Source organism: Cricetulus griseus, chromosome 2, assembly GCF_003668045.3.
Source record: "Cricetulus griseus strain 17A/GY chromosome 2, alternate assembly CriGri-PICRH-1.0, whole genome shotgun sequence".
NCBI lineage: Eukaryota > Metazoa > Chordata > Mammalia > Rodentia > Cricetidae > Cricetulus > Cricetulus griseus.
The window spans coordinates 437,345,610-437,367,661 of record NC_048595.1 but is presented as its reverse complement, the minus strand read 5'-3'; the positions used below and the strand labels follow the sequence as shown (position 1 = coordinate 437,367,661).

Below are 22,052 nucleotides of genomic sequence, written 5' to 3'. Positions count from 1 at the left end.
GGAGCTGAGTTCGATTTCCAGGATCCACATCAAAAAGACACATAAGGTGGAATCTCCCAATACTCAGGAGATAGAGATGGGTGGATCCCCGGGTATCACTGGCCAGACAGACTGTCTACCCTAGTCATTGAGGTACAGGCCAAAAAACAAAACAAGTCAAAACAAAAAACCAAAAAAAAAAAAAAAAAAAGAAAGAAAAGAAAAAAACCTGGAAGATAATTGCAAAGCACAGGACAACCAGAGGCTGACTTCTGGCCTCTGCACACATGTCCATGCAGACCAGTGTACATGTGTACACACACACACACACACACACACACACACACACACACACACACACACACACAGAGAGAGAGAGAGAGAGGAGAGAGAGAGAGAGAGAGAGAGAGAGAGAAAGAGAGAGAGAGAGAGAGAGAGAGGGAGAGAGAGAGAGAGGATTCTCTTTTAACTCTACTAGAAGATCATTTTGAATGCCATGAGTGACGCCCTTCCTGAAATTTCACTTCCACCCTGCTCTTCCCTCCCTTCTACCCACTGAGTCCTTGGAGAGAATGTTGGTTTTGATATTTTAAAGATCAAAAGTAACCAGGCAAGGCAGTACACACCTGCAAACCTCAGACTCTTGTTTCTTAGGGTCTCTTTCCCCCAGTAAGGCTTTTCCAACTCTTCCCCCTTTGGGGTTTCTTTACCAGATACCACCTACAGGTCTCAACAGTGCATCAATTTCATCTTTGTCTCTTTGTGCCTAAGCAGGTTTTTTTTCTCTTGTATCAGACCCCAACCCATTGCTGTGCCCCCACTCAGAACGTCTTAGAGCCTTTCTTGCTCATATCCAGTCCGTCTTACCCTCTGGCTCAGCATCTGGGGTTGCTTGGTCCCTTTCCAGTTCATCAGTGTTGTCACCAGTGGTGTCTCTTCTCAATGGGTTAATCTGTACTGTTTCAAGGAGGTCTTCTGAGAGTCCATTTTCACATAAACTCCTAACTAAAACAGATTTTGTTTCAGAAAAATTTTATTTGTCCATTGCATCAGGATCCAACAGGAAAAGAGAAATCCCTCTAAGGCCCGAACACAGAGACAGAGAGACAGGGACACAGAGAGACAGAGAAGACTGAGAACTGGGGGAGGGACTGAAGGAGCCTAGAAGCTAATAACAGGGAGATTAGGAACTCAGAATCTGGAGCAGGGTTGGAGCCACTGAGGGGAATGGTGCATCTACTGCACACTGGGCCCCAACACAGGGCTGGAGGAATCCTGGGCTTTGCTTTCTCCATTCTCTATGAGCTTTTGAAAATGCCTCTCTTGTCAGGAATACTGTAGGAAGCTGGCTAGAAAGGGAAGTTGTCAAGGAAGACAGCAGGGGTCAGAGGTCAGAGGTAAGGGTCAGAGGCAAACATGGGCTGTGTAGGGAAGGAGTCCAGGAGCAAAAAAAATTCATGATTGATGCCCTGTCTTCTGCTAGAGGGAACCTCCCTGACCCATGGGGGATTCTGTCTACCCAGCTCATTCTACTCCACTAACTTCAACGGTATGTGAACAAATAATAGAATCTGCAGTACAGTTTCATGTTTTTCATTTAACATTTCCTACACAAAGTTAAGTTACAGAGAAAAATAATTAAAAAGTTAGTTATAGAACCCTTAACATGGAACTTAACATGTGGGCTTGTGTTAGACCCTATGTCTTTTAAGGTCATGGATGTGATTTCAGTCCTAGCCACAATTGTGTGCATCACAGCCAGCGTGTCTGCTGGTCATGTGCACTGGTGTCCCATTGTTGAGTTGTGGCCCATCTGGGTGGTGGGTGGATAAGTCTGTATATCCACCCATCCCTGTCATTAGCTTCATTAGGATGCCATTTCCTGTTAGGTTTGCTCCAGAACACACAGGCTCACCAAGAATTCACTCATTTCAGCTGCATCCCTCCTTCCCACTGCATCCTGCTCCCTCTGCTCATCACTAACCACAATCCCACCCATTCATTTCTTCTTATTCATCCATACTCTGCATCTTAAGAGGAACAATTAACAATATAGACTCTTATATATTGCTATATTTTCAAATGTTAACAATTTTGAATGAAATATTTTAAGATGTATAACAATTATTATAAAAGTCACTCTGAAAAGATTTTTTTTTGAGTGTGTTTGGGGGTTGTTGGTGGCTGGAGAGATGTCACAGTGATTAAGAGCACTTGCTGCTCTTGTAGAGGACCTGGCTATAGTTTCCCGAACCCACAAGGTGTCTTATAGCTGTTTATAATTCCAGTTTCAGGGGATCTGATACCTTCTTCTGGCCTCTGACAGCACCAGGAACACACATGTACAAATACATAAATGGAGAAAACACACACACACACACACACACACACACACACACACACACACACACACCAAAAACAAGTAAATCTTTGAAAGCATTTTAAAGTAAAGTGTTAACTTTAAGTAATCTTTTCTTAAATGACATATCCCACCTGAAAGCGACACAGTAGTCCTTCTAAAGTGCCAGAGATATGTTTCTAAACATGAGTCATGAAAAAAAGAAATAAACACATATATACCATTGTGAATCTGGAGGCTGGAGGATTGATGATCCTCAGTTTGGTTTTCCTGGATGTGGTTGGTATTTCTTCTATCATTAATTCTCCAACCTGAGGAATAATTGATTTCATAGTGAGTATCCATGGTGGATATCCAGAGAGAAGAAAATCCCCATTTAGTGCAATGTGAGAAGCTGAGATTCTGACACAAATGACACTGATACGTGGATCAGTAACAACAGCAAGAAATGCCTACAGCAGAGATGAAGTACCAAACACGAGTACAGATGCTTTTCATGATATCACTTGATGTCCATCTGGAGCATGTGCCACTGTCACATCCCTTTATAGGAGATGATAGCAGGTCCCAGAGAGGCTAGATAACCTGTCTAGGATCACAGAGGCAGAGCTTCACCCAGACATGCCTAGTCTGCCAGGGTCTTAAAGCACAACTAAATCCAAACACTTAGTTTTGTGAAAGATTAGATCCCATGAAATGTACTTTGGATCTTGTGAAAAATGGGATGATACATCATTTTAAAGTTATTGAGAAAATAAACACAAGAATACCTGTATCAATGTAGCAGCAAAGAAAATTATTATAACCGATGCCTGGAATTTAGAATATTCTAAATAAGAGATAGTTTTAACATTTATTAAATTAAGGAAGGTCAAGGGTTTAATTAAAATATCAAAGGTAACCAGGCCATGGTAGTGCATGCCTTTAATCCCAGCACTTGGGAGGCAGAGACAGGTGGTTCTCTGAGTTCAAGACCAGTCTGGTCTACAGAGCCAATTCCAGGACAGGGGAGGGTTACTCAGAGGAACCCTGTCTCAATAAAACAAAACAAACAAATAAATAAATACAGAAATAAAACATCAAAGTTTTTTTCCCCCCAGTGGTGTATCTTGTCTATCGAGGACTCTCAACCTGTTATCTCAGTGATGGCAGATAGAGGTACCATATGAGAGGTCCAGTTGTGCCATGACCTTAGGAGCTGAACCCAAGGCAAACATACATTACCTCACAGAAGGAACATGGTCATCACACCTCTCTACCCACCTATGGACATATGATCAGAGCATGTAGACTATATCCAGTCAGTCAAGTAAGGCACAGGCAGAGAATTGTGAATTCAGGAATATGGGCAAGACATCCAGAAGAGGAAACCTTTCTAGGCAACCCTGAGGACCAAGACCCTGATATTTGAACCATGAACTTGGAGAAACTACAGATTCAGATAATGTTGTGGCAAAAATGAGCACCTTCACATGTGCACTGGTGGGGTTAGTTTTGTTTTGTCAACAAAACAAGATAGGATCATCTAGGAAGAGGGAGTCAATTGAGAAAAATTCCTCCCTCTAATTGGCCTGTGGTCAAATATATGGGGGTGTTTTCTTGATTAGTGATTGACATGGGAGGGCCCAGCCCACTGTGGGCGGTGTCATCCCTTTCAGGTTGTCCTCAGATATATAAGAAAGCAGGCTAAGCAAGCCATGAGGAGCCATCCAGTAAGCAGAGTTCCATCATGGTGTCTGCTCCAGTTCCTGCCTCAAGTTCCTAACCTGACATCCCTTCATGGTGGACTATAAGCTATAAAATAAGTTAAACCTTTTCCTCCAAATGGCTTTCAGTTATGGTGTTTCATTACAGCAACAGAAAGCTAACTAGGACTCATAGGATGAGACAGCAATGCTTATAGCCAACAAGAACAGACCATCAGATGAGGATGGACCCGAGGGTGACCAGGGCAGGCTTCCTTGAGAACAGCTGTTACCAGGTCCTAAGGAACAGAAATTAGATGTTTATTTCATTATTTGAAACAGGCTATTCTCTTTTGACTTTATGAGGCAAGAGCTGAAGTGTCCCTCCAAGCATCAATCCGGAGCCCATGTGGCCATGACAAGTTCCCCTTGATTCTTGAGGTCAAACTTGGGTCGTGGGGGTAGAGAGCAAGCGTCAGCTCTGGCTGAGAGAAGTACTGCCTGGGCCACTCTAGCACCAGGTGGTGACCTGTCTTCATATCCTTGACTAAAGGATACCTGCGTATGTTCCCAGAGCTCCCCTGCCATGTGGCCTTACCTGAGTTTCTAGCAGTCATTGGACCATATGTCCTTTCACGAAACAGCCTCCCCATATATATGTGAAGGCTCATCCTTGCTGGCCTTGAATGTGAGTCAGTGATAGCTTGCCTTAATTTTTTTCCCATTCTTACTATTCTTCTGTATTTTCTCTCTTTGTTTCCCCCACTTTTGTTTCATGTTTTCCATCAGATTAGCAGTACATGGTGAAGAACACCGTCTTTGACTCTGGAGTGTCTGCATTCATTTGATCCTGTGACCACTCCACACATCATCTCTGTTAATTTAGCTTCCTCACCTATAAACTGGGTACTCAAATGATACCAATCCTTGACACCAGCTTGGGTAGACAGTAACCAAGAGTAGATGCTAGCCAAAGCAAAAAAGTAGCAGCACGGTTCTTTCTGCTATTATCATTTATTCTTTCTGCTCCCTTTCATTTCCTTCCCTCTTCCTTTCTCTGTCTCTCAAAGTTCTGCAGCCTATGGGGACATGGTAAATTCAGATTTATGGCTAGTTGCTCAGAAGCAAGAGTCACAGCCTGGAACTTGTACACCAGCATCTGAAGTGTCTCAAGGCACTGAACTCTTTATCTGAATGTAATTACATCATAAGACACTTTGCTGGTGTCTGGAGAGTTTGGTGTGGGAAAACCCCATTCACCATATATCAGTTGTCAGAGACCAGTACATGTAAGGGCACAAAACAGGAACATCTCTCTTCTAGAGTGTTTCCTCTTTGATGCCACCATGGACCATACTGCTTTGTCTTCCGTAGTTCCATATTGGTCATCTCCTTCAGGGGCTTTTCTAAATCACAATAATTTCTGAGAAGTCAGTCTCTTTCAATGTGGCTTACTGACACTGTGCTCAGGTTCCTTCGTTGTGGGTATCAGGCTGACTGTCTGTTGTCATGGTTACTCTGCCAGGGTCCTATATCCCATTAGAGGTTAGTCAGTTTGGATCTCAAGTGCCCCCTCCTTCCAAGACTCATGTGTTAGAAAGAGTTCTGCCCCTCAGCATGGCTCTAATTCATGGTGGTTCCTTTAACAGGCAGAGCCTAGTGGAAGCAGATTTGATCGATGAAGGTGTTCCCTTGAAGGACCACAGGCACACCCTCTCTTTCCTTGCCTCCAAGTCACCATGCAGTGAATAGACTTGCTTCCCCCAATCCATTTATTTGATTTCATGCCCAAACATAGGCCTTACTTAAGTTAATCCATCTAGCCTGAAGTCAGATACTGAAATCAGGTATCTGTGTTTTTTTGTTTTTTTTTTTTTGTTGTTGTTGTTGTTGTTTTTGAGACAGGGTTTCTCTGTGGCTTTGGAGGCTGTCCTGGAACTCGCTCTGGAGACCAGGCTGGTCTCGAACTCACAGAGATCCGCCTATCTCTGCCTCCCGAGTGCTGGGATTAAAGGCATGCGCCACCAATGCCTGGAAGGTATCTGTTTTTTGTTTTTGTTTTTGTTTTGTTTTGTTTTTTTTGAGAGAGAATTTTACTATGTAAACCTGGCTGGCCTTAAACACACAATCCTCCTGCCTCAGAGTTTTGAGTGTCCAGCTTCTCCTGGGTAATTTGTCCCAGTGCACAAAAGCTAACACCAGGCTCACACCAACTCCCTTCCCTGCCTTCTCCATTTCTTCCTCCAGTCACACTCTGCTAATGATCACCTTTATTTCCTATTCTCTGTGATGATAAGAAACTTTCTCCAGGTGTAATTACCTTGTTCAAGACTTAGCTGGGAGTTCAGGTCTCCTCTGTCACTTCTTTGGGAACAGAATGTGTTCTGTGAGACTGAAGAGGGAGGGAGAGGGAAGAAAGGGAGGCCACTGTTAGAGATCTCTAGCAGGGACCAGGGGCAGCATTTACAAATTACACATAAAGGAGTTTCTGAGCCCCCTGCCCTGCATGATTCCAAGTTCAATGGGTCCCACATGACAATTTCACCCATCATGTCCTGGACAGAGAAGATTCTCATAAGGGAGACTTTATGCTTCCCATACAGAGAGGAGACACTCAAGGTCAAGAACAAAAATGTAGAATTCACACTATGAGCTGTGTTCCTCTTCCAGTGTTCAGAAGGCAGAGAAAGTATATGTCAAAACAGAAAAACAAAGAAGCAAAACATGGCTTCCAGGCTGTCACAGTGTAAGAAGAAAGAGGGGACGTTCCTGGATAGAATGTCTGGGATCTGGCACATACTTCAGGATGGGCAAGCTTTAAAGATGGGCAGGATGGGCTTGAAGAACTGGCTCACACATTGTTGATTTCTATGAGCTTGTGGTGCTAAACTAAGATGGATCCTGCAACCCACAGCTGAGCTGTCACTCAAGGTGGGTGGTAGTCAACCTGGTGGACTGTTACGTGTATCATTATAAGGGCTCTACTGAAGAGACACAGCAGTGCCACCCTGCTGGGCTCAGAGCTCCCCACTGGGGCTCAGTGCTCCCTACTGGGGCTTAGTGCTCCCTGTCCTTTTCTACATAGCCTGGTGCTGGTGAGGCTGTCATTGTCTTGTCAGTCTAACTCCCCAGCCTGCAGACCTCTGGAGGGTGTCGACTTTAGTCATGAGACGCAAGCTTTGTGATGATGCATAACGTGGTAGTTTTTCTTTAACTACTATGTCCCCAATTGCACTGTGCAATGTGTAACACATGGTGGATGCTTAATATATGGTTGTTGAGGAGTGGGGGAAGGACTTTGATCTCAGGGGTGATGTTAAACCCAATTACCATTTCCAAAGCTTTTGAGAATGAGTTCCAAATCAGGGTATGCCTTCATGTTTTCATCACTGAACAGTAAACCCAGAACCACCATGTCAAGTCTCTTCTCCAGTTCTTCCAGGGCTCTGTAGACCACTTTTTGTAAAGGGACCAGGTTTGTACAGGAATCTTGAAGATCCTTAAAAAATATTGGAGAAAATTTAGGTGTATGCTTCCAAGTCACAGCAGAGCCCTAGGTAACAATTATGGTTAGTGTACCTCATCCCCTACATAATATCTTCTAATGAAGAGTTTTATATTTGCATGGCTACTTCCTGACATATGTAAATGTTTTCTCTTTGAAAATACTCACTAGTGACTTTGAGCTCCCTCCTTCATATATATGATATGTAAGAAGGGCCACTTTTTGTAAGAAAGGAAAACTAGGGTTAAGGATTAACAATGGAGCTGGTGAGATGGCTCCGTGGGTTATAGGCACTTGCCACCAATCCTGATGGCCTGAGTTCAGTCTCTAGGGTTCAGATGGTGAAAGGGGAGAACCAACTTGTCACAAATTGTCCCCTGACTTCCACATGTGCACAGCAGCAGGCTCATGCCCATTTGCCCACACAATAGAAACACACACATATACTCATAAGTAGATGAATAATAAATGGGCTGGCGAATTGGCTCATAGTTGAGAGTATTTGATCTTTCAGAGAACCTTGTTTCAGTTCCCAGCACCCACATTACAACTCACAAATGCCTGTAACTCTAGTTCCAAGGAATTTGGTGCTCTTTTCTGGCCAATATGGGCACCAGGCACACAAGTGGTGTGCACACATACCTCTAGGCAAAATACTTGTACACAAAAAAATAAAAATAGATGCATTCTTCAAAAACAAACAAACAAACAAAAAGTTAACTAACTTGGCAGGCGGTCAGTATTGTTCTGTTAAACAGACAACTCCTATCCTCCCTCTAGTACTGACTTAGCCTATAGGTGCCCGTTCCCTCTGACTGTGAACTCTACTAGAGGGCAGCATATTCATAAGGCAAAACAAAACAAAACAAAACAAAACAAAACAAAAAAAACTGGAGGGACTGCAGTAATGGCTCAGTGGTTGAGTGTACTTGCTGCTCTTGCAAAGGTCCTGAGTAGAATTCCCAGCACCCTCATGGTATTTCACAACCATCTGTAACTCCAGTCCCAGGGATCTGGTGGTCTCTCTTCTGACTCCAAAGGCACCAAGGACACAGGTAGTGCATTTATATACATGCAGACAAAAGACTTGTATATATAAAATAAAAACAAAGAGTTTTTAAAAAATTGTCCTAATAAGACACTCTGTAGGTCTTAATGTTCTCAGATCTAGGTTTTTAAAATAGATTTTTGTTAAAATAAAATGTACCCACTGAAGTTTTAGGAATTCAGTTCAATAAAATACTTCAACAGTACATTAAAATCACTTTTGATTTCTATTTTGTTCATTTCTTTTTTTAGTTTGAATTGCATGAATTACATTGTGTAAAATGAAGAAGACATTGCTCATCTATAGGTAACCTTTGTTCTCATCTGGCTCATCTTCAGTAATACTCGCCCTGATTCCAGATGGAACCAGGGAACTCCTTTCCCTCAGAAAGAAGCAGGACCATCTCCTGAGGCCTCTGCTTCTCCTCTCCATTAACTCCTGGAGAGAACACTTCCAGAAACATTTACACGATAAGTATCTCTCACAGGAAACCCAGATTTTAAACCTGAGTCCAGAATCTGATTTATAACTGATGAATTTATTATTGTAACTAGTATCTCTGCAAAGTGATGTGAAAACTTTGTCAATAATTCTTTGTCAAAAACTAAAAAGTGACTCAGAGCATGTGTCGCTCTTGTAGAGGACCCAGGTTCCATTCCCAACCCACATCAGATGGCTCACAACTACCTGGAACTCCTGTTCCAGGGAATTTGGAGCTCTTTTCTGGACTCTGTGGGTACCAGCAACTGTGTGAACGCACACATGTACATACACATACATACACACACATGAACACACATACACACACAGGCACACACACAGGCACACACACAGGCACACACACAATAACACACATACATACATACATACATACATACACACACACACACACACACACACACACACACACACACACACACACACACACAAATGCAAAGTAAGAAAGGAAATCTTTCTTTAAAAATTAAGTCCAACCTTAAAAACCTGACAGTCATCCCGTTTGGTTTCAAGATATTAAAGTGTAACTCAGTTTGGAACTTGTTTACCAGGTTAGGATGTAACAAACTTCACTTACATCATACATTTTATTGGTGATGAGTTCATTGTCACGGAGGAACTCAAGAAAAGGAAATGGCTTTTTTATTGCAGTTGAAATCGACACTTTAAGTCTTTTGAAGTGCAGGAATATAGGTTTAAAGGGATTGTTCTCTGTGTCCTCCTGTTCCGTGGACATCCTGGATGGGAAAGGAATACCATGGGAAAATGGTAATCAGGACTCTGGGACTACATGCTGTCAAAAATATGCAGTTTTATACATGAAAGAAATAGTACAAAACAATGTTTATAAAAGAAACAATTTAAAACAATGTTGGTTGGTTTACTGGGGTATTAAAGCTGCAGCTCCCTACACTCAGGCACAGGGATGTATCTTACTGACAGATTTTGTAACCTAAGAGCAAACCCCTTGATACTGATTCTAAAATGACACTAAATTGTTTACAATGTTAAAACTTGGTTTTGCCTTCAGTACTGCAGCTGGAAAAAAATATATATATATATATTCCTCCCAATCTTCTTGCTTTTACTAACATTGGTCAGCTGTAACTGACTGGGTAAATTGTATGTCCAGATTAATTTATATATGCTCTCAAAATGAAGCTTACACAACATTTGTCTAATTCAGATATACCTAACAGGTCATGATCATATGATCCTTACACGCTTTCTGAGATCTGAGAATATGTCATTTAAAAAAAAGCTTCTCATGATAGGGAGACACACCAGCTCCTGGCAGCACTCCTGTCTTTTTCAAAGAAGGATGGTCGAAGAAGAACTTCCACCTGGAAGCTTGCTTTAAATGTGCCAAAGCAAGCCACGCAGCAAGATACACTTTAAATAGTTGCCGAGACCCTGTCCAGACTGAAAGGACACGGAAACTGCCCACCTTTGCCAAATCAAAGTAGGTCATTCTCCCCAAATTCCTACCCCACAGGAAAGTCTGTCAGTTCTTCTGGGCTGAAGACAAGTACTACTTTTGGGACATCTGTCCCCAACAACCATGGAAGAACTGGGACAGCGATCTAGGTATCTGGAGTCTTCTCTCTTCCCATGGTTAGCCCCATTCATAGGGCTGGTGATAATAATCTATGTTTTTCTCCTAACAACCTGCCTTCAGAGCTCCCTCAAGGAACTGAATGCCAGCTAACTGAATGCTTCTTCACCCATACCTCCCATTGAGTGTGGGCCCACCAACTCCAACTCCCTTATCCCCACTTTGTCCCTTGCCAGCAGGAAGTAGACCTGAACCTGTGCCCATATACCCAAGGAGTCTGGGATATTTAGGTGGAAGCTCCATCCGGCCTCACTGCTCCCATTCCAGACCCCGACCCTGAGAAAGCCCACCAAAGGTCAACTCCTCCCCTTGAGATGCTCAGGACCATGCCTACAGGCTATTTAAGACTTGGTCGCACTATTTGCAGGGTTTTCCCTCCTGTTCCCCCAACCCGACCCAGACCACTGGGGTCATTAAACCTGGACTTTTAATTTGGCCTGATCTGATTTATTGCATTGGTGAAGAGACTTACTATCAGGGTACAGAAACCTTCCAGAGAGAGATAGAATAAGTAAAACTGTTTAAAAATAATGTTATTTTATATATAGAAAATCTCAAAGATTATATACATATTGGTACTAATTAGTAAATTCAGTAAAGTTCCAGGATACAAAAATCAACATACAAGATGAAACATCTGGAAAAGAAATTAAAAGAATTCTTTTTATTTTTAAATGAAAGTGTGAGAGAGGAGAGAAAGAGAGAGACAGGGAGACAGAGACAGACAGAGACAGAGAGGCCGACTCACTATGTAGCCTATGCTGGCCTAGTATTTACTCTGTAGACCAGGATGGCCTTGGACTGACAGAAATCCTCCTGTTGGTCTCTCAAGTGCGGGGCTTCCAGGCTGGAACCACCACCTTTAAATTCAGACAGTTTACATCATGTTGTCTGTTCCTAGAGTGTTGTAAGAGGTTCATTCACCTAGATGACTTTTAAAAGATGGCACAAGTTGTTTTTTGTTCTGTTTTTACAATTTTAACTGAAAAATTTACACCTCCAAAGTAAATAAACAGCTGTCTCAGGAAGTAAAGGCACCTTGGGGATCAGAGGCTCCTCTGACCTCCATGTGTGAATTGTAGCATGCACACATAATAGACACATACATACATACATATGAACACCATGCCCACTCATGCATCATGCATGCGCGCGCGCGCGCACACACACACACACACACACACACACACACACACACACACACTATAATAAAAAACTATAGCAATAATATGTTTTTAAAAGAATAAAAAGCCTGTCAAGAGAAGAGAGTAAGCTGCCTTTAATCTCAGCTAGTTCCAGGACAGACAGGGAAACACAGAGAAACCCTGTTTTGAAAAACCAAAAATCAAAACCAAAGAGAGAGAGAGAGAGAGAGAGAGAGAGAGAGAGAGAGAGGAGGTAAATATTTGAAACGCCTAGTTAAATCAAGTATTAAAAACAACAACAAAGAAGTGATAATGATTCCAGGAAGTAATAGCAACTTTTGCACAAAGGAATAAAAGCCCAATGGAATTGAGAGTTTATAAAAACTCTATGTGGCCGGGCATGGTGGCATGTGCCTTGCCTTCACCTCTGGAGTGTTGGGATTAAAGTAGCATGCCACCATGCCAGAACTCCAGAGGCAGAGGCAGGTGGATCTCTGAGATCAAGACCAGCCTGGTTTGCAGAGTGAGTTCCTGGACAGTCAGGGTTACACACAAGAAAGAATTCGTCTCAAGGATGTTTGCTCAACTATGTTCATAGCAGCCTTATTTGTAATAGCCAGAACCTGGAATCAACCTAGATGCCTCTCAACCAAAGAACAGTTAAGGAAAATGTGGTACGTTTACACAATGGAGTACTACTCAGCGGTAAAAAAACAATGACATCTTGAAATTTGCAGGCAAATGGATGGAACTAGAAAAAGCCATCCTGAGTGAGGTAACACAGATCCAGAAATATAATATTTACTTACTCATAAGTGGATATTAGACATAAAGCAAAGGACAATCAGACTACAGGCCACAATCCCAGAGAACCTAGGTAACAAAGAGGACCCTAGGAGAGACATACATGGACCCACCTAGGATGGGGAAAAAGACAAAATCTCCTAAGTAAATTGGGAGCATGGGGGGCAGGGAGGAGGGTGGGAAGGGAGAACGGAGGAGGAAACGGGAGTGGGGGAAAATGTGTAGCTCAATAAAAATATAAAGAGAAACAATTGGGAAATAAAGAACTTGTCTCCAACAAACCAACAACAAAAACTCAATGTGGAAAGACAATGAAATTTTATTTTTTTAAAGATGAGTAGTCATTTTGAAATAATTCTATTCACTCATTTGAGTATGAAAGTGAAATACAGATTTTTTTATTTTATTTTTTTAGATTACAAGGATTTCAAGTTTCTGAAGACTGGCTAAGAAGGTGTCAGCCAGTAAGCAAGGCTGGCACCTGGAGGGCAAAGGTAAAGATAAGAACGTGGAGGGTGATAATAGAGTTGCCTTGGCTTTGCACAAATCAATCAAGGGTCAGGGTTCAAGACAGATAAAAGATCATTTCTGAAATAGTGTGAAAACAAAATCATTTTTAAAAGTTAATACCACTCTTTACAGGACTACAAGGCTAGAGAAGCTCAGACTAGGGAGACTACAAAAAGCAAGGGAATTTCTCAGAGGAGGCCATGGAGCAGGTGTTGCTCTTTACCTGGGGCCTTTGCTGATTCTGGGGGAGGAGCTGAGCAGGTGGCATGCCAAGGCTGAGGAGAGCCAGTGCAGTCAAGGAATGCAAGAACTTGGAAGTTGGAGACCAGGGCTGGAGACACATGGTAGAGCTGTTCAAGGCAAGAGGAGAGAGAACACTGGGCTGGAGAGATGGCGCAGTGGTTAAGAGGACTCCACAGAAGAGGGGGAGGAAGGATTGTAGGAGCCACAGGGGTCAAAGACACTAGGAGAACACAGCCCACAGAATCAACAAAGCAGAGATCACAGGGGCAACAGTCACAGAGCCTGTCTGGGTCCTCTACATACACGCTGTACTTGTTCAGCTTGGGGCTCCTATGGGTCTCCTAACAGTGGGAGTGGGGGTGTCTGTGACTCTTTTTACTCCTACTGGGTTGCCTCGTCCAGCTCTGATATGAGGCTTTGTGCCTAGTATTATTGCATTTTGCTATGCTGTGTTTGGTTGCTATCCCTGGGAGGCCTGCTCTTTTCTGAAGGGAAATGGAGCAGCAGTGGATCTGGAGGAGAGGGAGGGGAGGGACTGGGAGATGCAGAGGGAGGGTATGCTGTGGTCTGGATGCATTGTATGAGAGAAGACTAAAAGAAGAAAAGAAAAAAAAAAGCACTCAACTCTTTCGGAAGGGGACCTGTCCAAGGTTCTCAACCCCCACATTGGACAATACACAAGTGCCTATAACTTCAGCTCCAGGGGATCTAAAGTTTTCCTTTGGTCTCTCAAGCACCCACACTCACAAGCATGAACTCACACAGACACAGAAGCTCCCCTTCTTCTCTCAAAAATAGAAAAGTAAAAATTTTAATAAGAGGCTAGACACCTATATAGGAAGCCTCTAAAAAGAAATGAAAAGGTGAATGACCTATGGGCCTCTATGCTTAAAAATGAGAGTTCATAATCAACCCCAGGAAACATGGCTTAATATTGGACAGCTGTGAAGGAGGTGTCAGGCTGACTCCACCATCTGCAGTCGTTTGTCAATTGCAGACAGAGCTAAAGGCCGAGCATCCAGACTTGGCGCAGACAGAGGCCTGCAGCTGGTAAACAGACAAGCTAACAACATGTTCTAGGGTTGTAGGGCATGGGGTGCAAAATGAAGAGTTAAGAAATAAACAGGCTATGATGGTTTTTCTTCTCAAGAACTTTAATTTTCAATCTGCCTAAAAAGCAATAGGGTGAAAACAGGACACAAAACGTTTGAGGTACAGAGAAGAGTTAACTGCCATGTCATTAAAGTTCCTGAATGTCCCCACCCAAGATCAGAGCAGATCAGAACTATAGCAGATCATATTGAAAGCATGCAAGTTAATCTTGACCCATTTCAGCTTCTGGTTGGCTAAGGTGATGGACACTATTACTATCCTTGCCTAGCAAAAAGAGGACTCTCTAAGTATAATAACACCTGGAGGACCCATGTACTTCACACATAATATCTAACATTCAATAAAAAAAAAAACAAACGAAAGCCAATAGGCAAAGGTGCCTGTTGCTGAGCCCCAAGTTGCTAAATTATTATTTTTATTTTATATGTATTTATCTTATGCATATGGGTGTTTTGTCTCCTTGGATGTCTGTGCACATGCCTTCCTGGTGCCCTTAGAGGCCAGAAAAGGATGCCAAATTCTGGGAACTGGAATTGCAGACAATTGTGAACCACTATATTGGTGCTGGGAATTAAACCCATGTCCTCTGGAAGAGCAGCCAGTGCTCTTAACTCCTGAGCCATCTCTCCAGCTCTCTGATTTCTTGAACTTGATAGAAGGTTTTAAGAGAAGACTGGAAAAACAAAACAACACACTATTGGTGAAGGGGAATCCAGAAGACAGAACAATAGAAAACATCCAGCTGACGTATAATTAAAAAAATGTAAATGAAAATCATTCAGGAAAGACATAAGAGACAGTCTGAACCTGGAGCCTGCCTTGTAACTTCACTCCTAGAGAGGTAAACACTCTCTAGGAAATGTCAGAATGAAACCCGTTGCTCTCTGTGATAGAGAGATAGCTCAGTGGTTAGGAGTACTTACTGCTCTTTCAAAGGATCTGAGTTCAATTTCAAGCACCCACTCAAGTGTCAAGGGATCTAACACCCTCTTGTGCCATTACATACATGCAGGCAAAACACTCATGTACATAAAATATAATGATTTTTTCAAAAGAAAAGAAACCTAATACTCTGTAAGACGATGGAATGCAGGAAGGAGGGGGGAAGGAGAAAGGAGGAAAGATACAGAAATAGAGGAATAACAGAGTAATATGTAAAGGGCCGGAGAGATGGCTCAGCCATTAAAGGCCAGGCTCACAACCAAAAAGGGAAGAAAGTAATATATGGAGAAATAATGGCTGGGGATTTTCCAAGTGGATAAATGACATCAACTTACAAACTCAGGAAAGTCTATATGGGAATTAATAAAATAAACAACAATAAAAATAAAGACAGATTACAATAAAGATGTAAGAGAAAAATCTCAGGGAGAAAACCTCACAAGTTGTTTCCAGAACTCAAGCCATAAACTATGAAAAGGGGCTTCAGTCAATTCACAGCCATGAGAGTGGCAGACTCAGGCAACCACTGTTTCCTCTCATTATTGAGAAAAACCTGACATATGTGTCATGGGCATTGGAAGAACGTGTTTAAATCACTGTAGAAGTGAAATACCAGGGCAGGGTGGGCAGTAGTGGCGCACGCCTTTAGTCCTGGCGTTGGGAAGCAGAGGAAGGCAGATCTCTGAGTTTGAGGCCAGCATGGTCTACAGAGCAAGTTCCAGGACAGCCAGAGCTACACAGGGAAATCCTGTCTACAAAAACCAAAGAAAAAAACAAAACAAAACAAAAAAAGGACAAGGGAGGAGACAGAGAAGCATGAGACTTAAAAGTCAGAAGACTTGCTTCCAGGTTCTGGCTATGAGAAGAGGAGAAGAGGAGGGGAGAGGAGGAAAAGGAGGACCAGAAATGTTGAGTTGGGGGAAGAATAGAGGAGAGCAGGATGAGAGATACCATATCAGAGGGAGCCATTATAGGTCTGAGGAGAGATCTGGCACTAGGGAGATTTCCAGAGATCTACAGGGATGACACGAACTGACAATCTAGGCAATGGTGGAGAGGATAACCTAAATTCCCTTCCCCTCTCATGAGACTGATGACTACTTTTTATGCCATTGTAGAGCCCTCATCCAGTGGCTGATGGAAGCAGAGGCCAACATCTACAGCTATAAACTGAACTGAACTCTGGAACCTAGTTGCAGAGAGGGAGGAATGAAGATCAAAGGGGTCGGTACCAGGCTGGTGAAACCCACAGAATCAGCTGGCCTGAACAAGGGGGAGCACATGGACCCCAGACTGCTGTCTGGGAGGCCAGCACAGGACTGAATCAGACCCCTGAACATGGATATCAATGAGGAGGCCTCTACACTCTAGGGGGCCCCTGGTAGTGGATTAGTATTTTTCCCTGGTGTAAGAAGGGACTTTGAGAGCCCATCCCACATGAAGGGATGCTCTCTCAGCCTGGACACATGGGAGAGGGCCTAGGCCCGACCCAGGATGATGTGATGGACTTTGAGGAGTCCTGTCGAGGGCCCTACCCTGCCTGGGGAGTGGAGGGTGGATGGGGTGGGAGGCAGGTGGGGGGTTGGGGGGAATGTTGCGAGGGAGAGGAGGGAGAAGCGATTGACATGTGAAGCAAGCTTGTTCCTAATTTGAACTAATAAACATTAATTACAAAAAAAAGTCAGAAGACTTGAGTCGGGCTGGAGAGAAAGCTAAGTGGTTAGTCACTTTTTGCTCTTGCATAGAACCTGGGTTGACTTTCTCACGCAAACATGGTGGTTTATAACCACCCATAACTTCAGTTCCAGGGGATCTGTTGCAAGAAGGAAGTCATTCCTTTCTTCCTCCCCTTGCTTATATACTTAGTCGGCCTGCTATATGTCTCTTCCTGCCTGGATCTTTTACTACATTTCCCAGAATCCTCCTTGACTCCTAGTCCCACCTATCTTGCTTCCTCATTGGCCAAGCAGTACTTTATTTATCAACCAATAAGACAATTATATACACAGAAGGCCCTCCCCATCAGCCCCACCTGGAAGAAAGACCAGAAGACATCACAAAACTATCCAAAAGCACTTCCTAGAGCTCAAGACCTGGTATAAATGGGGTGAAAATGGGCAGGAAGTTAACAAATGTAGCCTACAGAAGAGCTTGCAAAAGCATGTTGACAACATAAGACCCCTCATAAGATCTGTTTTGTCCCTCACCACAATCTATTTCTTTAAAAATTAGAAATTAGGTGATAGAGAGATGGCTCAGTGGTTAACAGCACTGGCTGCTTTTCCAGTAGGTCCAGATTCAGTTCCCAGTACCCAAATGATGACTCACAAGCATCTGGAGGTCCTGGGAACCTAACACTCTCTTATGGCTTTCTGGGGTACCAGGCATGGTGTGTTGCATGGGCATACATGCAGGAAAGTGATCACTTTGACTCAGTAACTCAACCTTTGTTTCTTTTAGATGCAAGACTAATAGCATGAAGCAAAATGAATTATATGGCAACTGGTTTTACGATTTGTTGGTGACAGTGAACTGTGGTACTAACCTAAATGTCCATCAAAGAAGACTGGATTAAAACTCATGGTAAGGACTGGCAAGATGGCTCAGTTAATAAATGAGTCAGTAACCAAGGTAGATGACTTCAGTTTGATATCTAGAAACCACAAGGTAGAATGAAAGAACCAATTCCTCAATTCCTTTTTTTTTTTTTTTTTTTTTTTGGTTTTTCGAGACAGCGTTTCTCTGTGCCTTTGGAGGCTGTCCTGGAACTAGCTCTTGTAGACCAGGCTGGTCTTGAACTCACAGAGATCTGCCTGCCTCTGCCACTGGAGTGCTGGGATTAAAGGAGTGCGCCACCACCACCTGGCCCTATTCCTCTTTATTGTCCCCTGATTCCATGACACATACACAAATAAGTAAACATAAATTATGAATTTTTCAGTTCATAGACCAGTTCTCTGAATAACTGTGAAAGAGAACAAAATAAATGTACATACAGTATGGTGAAGACATCGATAAGGTTCCTATTTTTTAAATAATCTAAGGCTCAAAACACAGAACAATATTATAAAATGAAAACATACATTACATACTTATGGAAACAACTTATATACAGAAAAGCATAGGAAAAGATAAAGAGGCTGGAGAGATAGGCCAGCAATTAAGAGCACTAGCTGCTCATCCAAAGGACTGGAGTTCAGTTCTCAGCACCCATGTCTGGCAGCTTTCATACAAATGTTGTAATCATCTGTAACACCAATTACAGAAGATCTGACATCCTCTTCTGGCCTCCAAAGGCACCTGACTTAATGGCTCTTTCTCTGTCTCTGTCACTGTCCTTGTCTCTGTCTCTCTGTGTCTTTGTCTCTGTCAGTCTCTGTCTCTCTCTCCCATACACATGCACGCATGCACGCATCAAGGTATACTAGCACTCGTGTGTGTGTGTGTGTGTGTGTGTGTGTGTGTGTGTGTGTGTGTGTGTGTGTGTATCCACACATATGAGAGACAGACAGAGAGAGAGAGAGAGAGAGAGAGAGAGAGAGAGAGAGAGAGAGAGAATGGAAGATAAGGAAAATCCAGGCATCATGGTGCACACCTTTAATCTACTACTGGGGAGGCAGAAGCAGGTGGATCTCTGTTGTGAGCCCCAGGCCAGCCTGCTCTACATAACAAGTTTCAGGAAAGACTAGACTACATAATATAAAGACCAAGAGAACCTGTCTAGTATATGTATATGAAGGCTGAACCCAAGACTAGGAACTGTGTGAGTGTGTATGGGGAGAGTTAAAGTGGTTTTACCCTTTCTGTATTTCCACTAGGTTGGACAGTTTATAAACCACATTCTAGTATAAAACCAGCCTGATGGTGCAGGCCTGAAACCCCAGTCACTCAGAAGACCAAAGCAACAGGATCACAAGTTCAAAGTCAGCCTGAGACATTTAGCAAAGCCTTGATTTTAAAATACATAGAGATATACAGTCACACATATTCAAGGCCCTGGGTTCAGCTGCAGTGCTGGAAAATAATGTGACTTCCTTTGCAGTGACAAACACACGGACTGTATGACTTCTGAGCAGCACATCTGAATTAACCACTGCTGGAGTAGACAGAGGTCTACCATCTCCTTGTCAGAGCTGTTGTCAGCCTAGGACAGGACACTAGAGTGAAAATAAAATCCTGCAGCTTGTCCTGACCTTTGCTACCAAGGGCCATTCCTCCCTTGGATCAAGATCTGTGAGTGGGAGCTCAGACCAGGAGCAAGCCTGGGAAGAGCTTCCCAAGTGACAAGTCCTGCCAGACAGGTAGGAGACCAGGATGGGGCAGGGGCAGCTGTTTACCCTGAGCCTCTGCTATTTGACCTTCTTCCCTGAGGTGACTTAGTGAAAGCAGAGAGAGGCAGAGGGACTGACAACACTCAGGGTTCACGAGGAAACAACAGAACCATGTCACAGAGGTCCCCAGGAGTCCCTGACAGCTATGGCCAGAGTCTCCTTCTGACAGCTGACAGTGGTTACAAACAAGAAAGTTGTGACTGTGTGCATAATGGCAAGCTGGCCTTGCCAGCTGGTATCTTACTCAGTTTTAAAAAGTCCAGGTGTTCTCTGCCTCTCTCTGTCTCTCTATCTCTCTCTGTGTCTCTGTGTCTGTTACTCTTTGACTCTCTCTCTCCTCCCTCTCTCTCTTGTCTCTCTTCTCTAACTACAGATCAGAGTTTCTTCGTGTCCAGGGGTTTGCCTGACTGAAGCAGCACCCAAGACATGAAATCACCCATGTTGTCAGAGGGCAAAGTTGCAGAGGAAGAAAGACCCACCTGTTGCTGAAGCTGCTACCTTTCCTTTTCCAACTCCTGCCAGGACTTAGGAGGGAGAGCTCTCCTGGGTCTCCTCCTCATAGGCTTCCAGACTGTTCTGGCCCACAGCTGAGAACAGGAAGTCAGCCTGAGCACTAACTTACGAGGGAGGGCTCCACCCTGATGGGGAAAAGAAAAACGAAAGTATTTCTCTCATCTCAATCTGCTGCTATGAGACACCGTTCTTTCCTTCTTTCGTGAAATGTGCTGTCAAGGAGGAGGAGAAAGGGGGAATCTAGTGAATTGCAAAGGGGCACACCAGTGACAAGCAGGACCAATTCCTGGGAGTGATCTTATTTATGCAAAGATGGAAAAAACAAAAACAAAGCAACAGGAACAAAAACCCCTCCCCTCAAACCCAAATTGTTCTCAGTTACTCCTGTGTTTAGAAGAGCAGAGTTTACCCAGGTTTGCCTGCAATCCCTTTTTTGTCTTGTCCCTGGCTGAAGCAGCTTGGGTGGGAGAAAGATGGGGGGAAGGGCAAAATCAAGTTATCTCTCAGGCTAGCAGGAGAACCCAGAGCAAGAGAAGCTTTCCCTCAGACCTGAAGCGGGAGATGCCTCACCTTGAAAGACACCCTCGGTCAGAGCATTGTCTCTGAGGAGTGTGTGCACATGAGTGCATGTGGCTGATGAGACAAGAAGACAGTGTGGGATCCCTGGAGCTGGAGTTAGAGGCAGCCGTGAGTCAGCAGCTGTGGGTGCTGGGAACCAGACCCAGGTCCTCTGTAGGAGCAGAATGCACTTAACCTCTGAGCCATCTCTAGCCCTCCACGGTATTTTGATCCCCATCCCGGCTCTTCATTTTGCCTATCTGTCAAATGGTTTAGAACCAAGGCTTGGGAAATGATAGAGTCGGGGCTATGAGTCCCTAACCCTGTTTAAGCCTAAGCCTGTTTCTTTTTTCAAGTCTCTTCTACCTGTGAACCAGGTGAGTACAGAGGCCAGGAGCCCTGGCAATTCCATGATCATGATGGAATTATCTCCAGGCCTGGCAGACTTTGGGTAGCAACATTTGCGCTCTTAGAGCCTGTGCTGAGACTGAGCCAATATACCCAGACAGACCTCTGCCTAGAATCTCACAGAGTAAGGTAAGGGGTGCGAAGCTTTGAATGTCACAATCTTTGAACTCTGTGAGATGCTGGGGAGACAGAGGAGGAAACATGAATATTTCTACTGGGAGTGTGAACTGAACGAGATCCCAAGGCAGATAAGGAAGAGGCCAAGGACAAGGGCACATTGGAGGTCCATCTGGCCCATCTCCTGAAGATCTGAGGACTATCCACAAGAAACACCTTTGAAGAAGCCCAGGGTCCTGATGATGCTCAGGAGGAGGCAGGATGCTGGTCCAGGGCCTCATGTCTGGGGTGTCCCTACCTCTAATCTGCATCATCACCATAGCCCTTCAGTTTAGCTTCTGTGTCATCAAGTGGACAAGGACAGAGAGTCACTGTGTCCTGGGTACAGGTGGGAGACCCAGTGACTCTGTAGTCCATTGATGTCACTCATGCCTTTCCCCCACAGTCCCCTGCCACTGAGATGGCCATGTGCACACCACCCAGCAAGGAAAGATCTTATGGCTCCCCTCCTCCTCTCCTTATTATTACTATTTATCCTTTCTTTTATGTGCATTGATGTTTTGCCAGCATTTATCTCTCTATGAGAGTGTCAAATTCATTGAACCTGGTGTTACAGTCAGTTGTGAGCTGCCATGTGAGTCCTGGGTATTGAACCCTGGTCCTCTGGAAGAGCAGTTAT

General features: G+C 43.7%; 1 protein-coding gene across 4 annotated transcripts in view; it reads right to left on the bottom strand.

Moving 5' to 3' along the window:
• The window catches only part of LOC100750637 (nuclear autoantigen Sp-100), a 45,046-nt gene extending 24,643 nt beyond the window's left edge, over positions 1 to 20,403 (bottom strand). For 3 of the 4 annotated variants that reach the window (XM_027397434.2, XM_027397435.2, XM_027397436.2), the window contains exons 1-7: positions 20,257 to 20,403; positions 9,652 to 9,811; positions 7,354 to 7,522; positions 6,344 to 6,415; positions 4,257 to 4,322; positions 2,560 to 2,649; positions 847 to 984 (exon numbers count right to left, since the gene is read on the bottom strand). In XM_027397434.2, coding sequence (XP_027253235.1) covers positions 847 to 984; positions 2,560 to 2,649; positions 4,257 to 4,322; positions 6,344 to 6,415; positions 7,354 to 7,522; positions 9,652 to 9,810 — 694 coding nt within the window. In that variant the 5' untranslated portion in view covers position 9,811; positions 20,257 to 20,403. The remainder of the gene's footprint in view (positions 1 to 846; positions 985 to 2,559; positions 2,650 to 4,256; positions 4,323 to 6,343; positions 6,416 to 7,353; positions 7,523 to 9,651; positions 9,812 to 20,256) is intronic. The other variant, XM_035441090.1, reaches the window with a different exon arrangement.
• Between the last annotated feature and the right edge of the window lie 1,649 nt (positions 20,404 to 22,052).